Raw genomic sequence first — 3,116 nt, 5'->3', positions numbered from 1 at the left:
AAGGACCACACAGTGTGGAATGCTTTACCACTATTTGGAAATCGAAAGGTTGTTTAACTGAAGGAACAAAAGCTCCAGTTAAATTGGTAAAAAATGAAACAGAAGCCCTGGATTTGCTTAATGTGGAGTATGTAATCATTGCTTGTTTATATTTCTTACAGCTTCTATAAGTAATGTTTTATTCACAGTGAGATTTTTATTACCTTTGAAACAATTCGAATGCATGCTGATGGTGGTAACAAAGATAAAGGATTGGAATGTTATGGAGTTGGTTTGTATTTCTTGGATTTGTGTTGTTTATTGGAGAATTCTTACAATACTGCATTTTACTTTAGTTTATCCTGAGAATTGTAATTCATATCACGGACCTCATTCTATTGAATGTCTTCTAACAATCTGGGAAGAAGTGGATTGCAAGGTTGAAGGTTATAGATATCCTGGCAACCTCACAGTTGAAGATGTTGATGCATTGACATCTTTGAATTTGACGTGAGTTGAGTAATTAAAGAGAATTTTGTATTTAAAATTTGTGTAATATTTTTCTATAGAGCTGCAAGAAAAAACATGGAAGGTGTGAAATCTTCAGCAGATGATGGAAGTGATGATCATCAATTGAATTGTTATGGCTTAAGTAAGTTTTTGCAAACAACTTTGTGTTTTGTCTAAATATTATTTTATTTGTTCCAGTATTTCCTGAAAATTGTGATACATACTATGGGCCACACAGTGTGGAATGCCTAACCACTATCTGGATATCAAAAGGTTGTTTAAGTGAAGGAACAAAAGCTCCAGTTAAATTAGACCATGCTGAAAAAGAAGTGTTGGATTTGCTCAATGTAAAGTAAGTATTTATGGAACAATTTGAAACATTGTATTATCATTCATATGTGTAATCATTTTTGTTTGATTTTACCACAGAGAGGTTTTGGACAATTTCGAATTAGTTCAGATGGAAGCTGATGGTGGTAACAAGGATAGGGGCTTGGAATGTTATGGAATTGGTTTGTGTTTGTTTTTTATATATTTTGTTTAGTTTAATTTCCCAAATCATTGCGTTTCCCTTTAGTTTATCCTGAGAATTGTGTTTCATATCATGGTCCTCACTCTATTGATTGTCTCATCGCAATCTGGGACGATGTGGGTTGTGAGCACAAAGGTTATAGATTTCCCAACAACCTCACAATTCCTGATTGTGAATCAATGAAAAACTCAAATTTGACGTGAGTTTAATTTTGTAATAATCTTGAACATTTAATAAAGTATGTTCATACACAGAGCAATAATAGAGAACATGGAAGGTGTGAAATCAGCAGCTGATGATGGAAATGATGATCATCAATTGAATTGTTATGGCTTAGGTAAGTGAAATGTCTCTTGCTGTTTTGGTAATACATATTTGGTTTTTTTAGATTTAAAAATTTCTTTTCAAAAACAATTTTTGTTTATTTTTTTTAGTATTTCCTGAACATTGTGACTCGTATGAAGGACCACACAGTGTGGAATGCTTTACCACAATCTGGAAATCAAAAGGTTGTTTAGCTGAAGGAACAAAATCTCCAGTTAAATTGGTAAAAAATGAAACAGAAGCCTTGGATTTGCTTAATGTGGAGTATGTAAACATTGCTTGTTTATATTCTTTACAGCTTCTATAAGTAATGTTTTAATCACAGTGAGATTTTTATTACTTTTGAAACAATTCGAATGCAGGCTGATGGTGGTAACAAAGATAAAGGATTGGAATGTTATGGAGTTGGTTTGTATTTCTTAGATTTGTGTTGTGTATTGACTTTTTTCAAAACTGCATTTTATTTCAGTTTATCTTGAGAATTGTGATTCATATCACGGACCTCACTCCATTGATTGTCTCATCGCAATCTGGGACGATGTGGGTTGTGAGCACAAAGGTTATAGATTTCCCAACAACCTCACAATTCCTGATTGTGAATCAATGAAAAACTCAAATTTGACGTATGTTTAATGTTAAAATAATCTTAAACATTCCATTTTTACGGCGCCAATCTACGTATATGTACGTTTGAGCAACAATGGTTCGTGGTGCCATCACACGTATATATTTGTTTTTCCTTTTTTTATTGTTAGGAGTGCCAGATTGCAGATAAGCTAATAGTTAACCACCTATATATAAGTACGCTCGATCTAGGCTGCATTGGGACTAAATGCGAACGTTTGCATTAAGATTGCATTATTTTTGATCAATCAGCTTGTGACCTTATGATCAGCTGTTTCTGACGATTTCACATATATTTTATGTAATGGTACTAGTTTACAATGGTTTCACTGCTGCCACTGCTCGAATATTTACGGATAATGGTTTAAACTTCAATGATTTAGTGCCTGATCATTACAATTATGATGTTGTGAGGTTTTGTTTTGTTCAATACTTATTCTTCCGGCTCTGACCAATAGTGAAATATGGATACATTGGTAGTAATGTTTCACGTCTACACAATCGGGAAACATTGATATGTGGCTGTTTCTTTGATTTCCTGTTGCTTACTGTTGTATAATTCACAACTTTCAATTGTAATTCATATCTCATTAAAATTTTAACATAATCCAAAATCCTCGCGGCACCGAGTGTCTGATTGTTCAAATTAATGCGGCGCCGAAAGTGTTATAAAGTATGTTCATGCACAGAGCAATAAGAGATAACATGGAAGGTGTGAAATCAGCAGCTGATGATGGAAATGATGATCATCAATTGAATTGTTATGGCTTAGGTGAGTGAAATGTCTGTTGCTGTTTTAGTAAAAACAACTTTTGTTTAAATTACTTCTGTGCGATTTGTTTCATTTAGGTCTAAAAACAATTTGTGTTTGCTTTTTTAGTATTTCCTGAAAATTGTGACTCATATGAAGGACCACACAGTGTGGAATGTTTTACCACTATTTGGAAATTAAAAGGTTGTTTAACTGATGGAACAAAAGCCCCAGTTAAATTGGTAAAAAATGAAACAGAGGCCTTGGATTTGCTTAATGTGGAGTATGTAATCATTGCTTGTTTATATTTCTTACAGCTTCTATAAGTATTTTTTTAATCACAGTGAGATTTTTGTTAACTTTGAAACAATTCGAATGCAAGCTGATGGTGGTAAC

At 33.3% G+C, this 3,116-nt stretch overlaps 1 protein-coding gene across 50 annotated transcripts in view; it reads left to right on the top strand.

Annotated features, from left to right (window-relative positions):
• The window catches only part of LOC108950895, a 32,555-nt gene that overhangs the window by 4,683 nt on the left and 24,756 nt on the right, over nucleotides 1-3,116 (top strand). For 3 of the 50 annotated variants that reach the window (XM_026840194.1, XM_026840174.1, XM_026840164.1), the window contains exons 10-13: nucleotides 1,456-1,609; nucleotides 1,671-1,753; nucleotides 1,815-1,968; nucleotides 2,659-2,741. The exons of 42 other annotated variants lie outside the window; for them this stretch is intronic. In XM_026840194.1, coding sequence (XP_026695995.1) covers nucleotides 1,456-1,609; nucleotides 1,671-1,753; nucleotides 1,815-1,968; nucleotides 2,659-2,741 — 474 coding nt within the window. The remainder of the gene's footprint in view (nucleotides 1-1,455; nucleotides 1,610-1,670; nucleotides 1,754-1,814; nucleotides 1,969-2,658; nucleotides 2,742-3,116) is intronic. 5 more of the 50 variants (XM_026840210.1, XM_026840192.1, XM_026840177.1 and 2 more) reach the window with 3 other exon arrangements.

Source organism: Ciona intestinalis, unplaced genomic scaffold, assembly GCF_000224145.3.
Source record: "Ciona intestinalis unplaced genomic scaffold, KH HT001147.1, whole genome shotgun sequence".
NCBI classification, from domain to species: domain Eukaryota; kingdom Metazoa; phylum Chordata; class Ascidiacea; order Phlebobranchia; family Cionidae; genus Ciona; species Ciona intestinalis.
The sequence above is the reverse complement of the archived record's forward strand: the minus strand, read 5'-3'. Positions and strand labels throughout refer to the sequence as shown.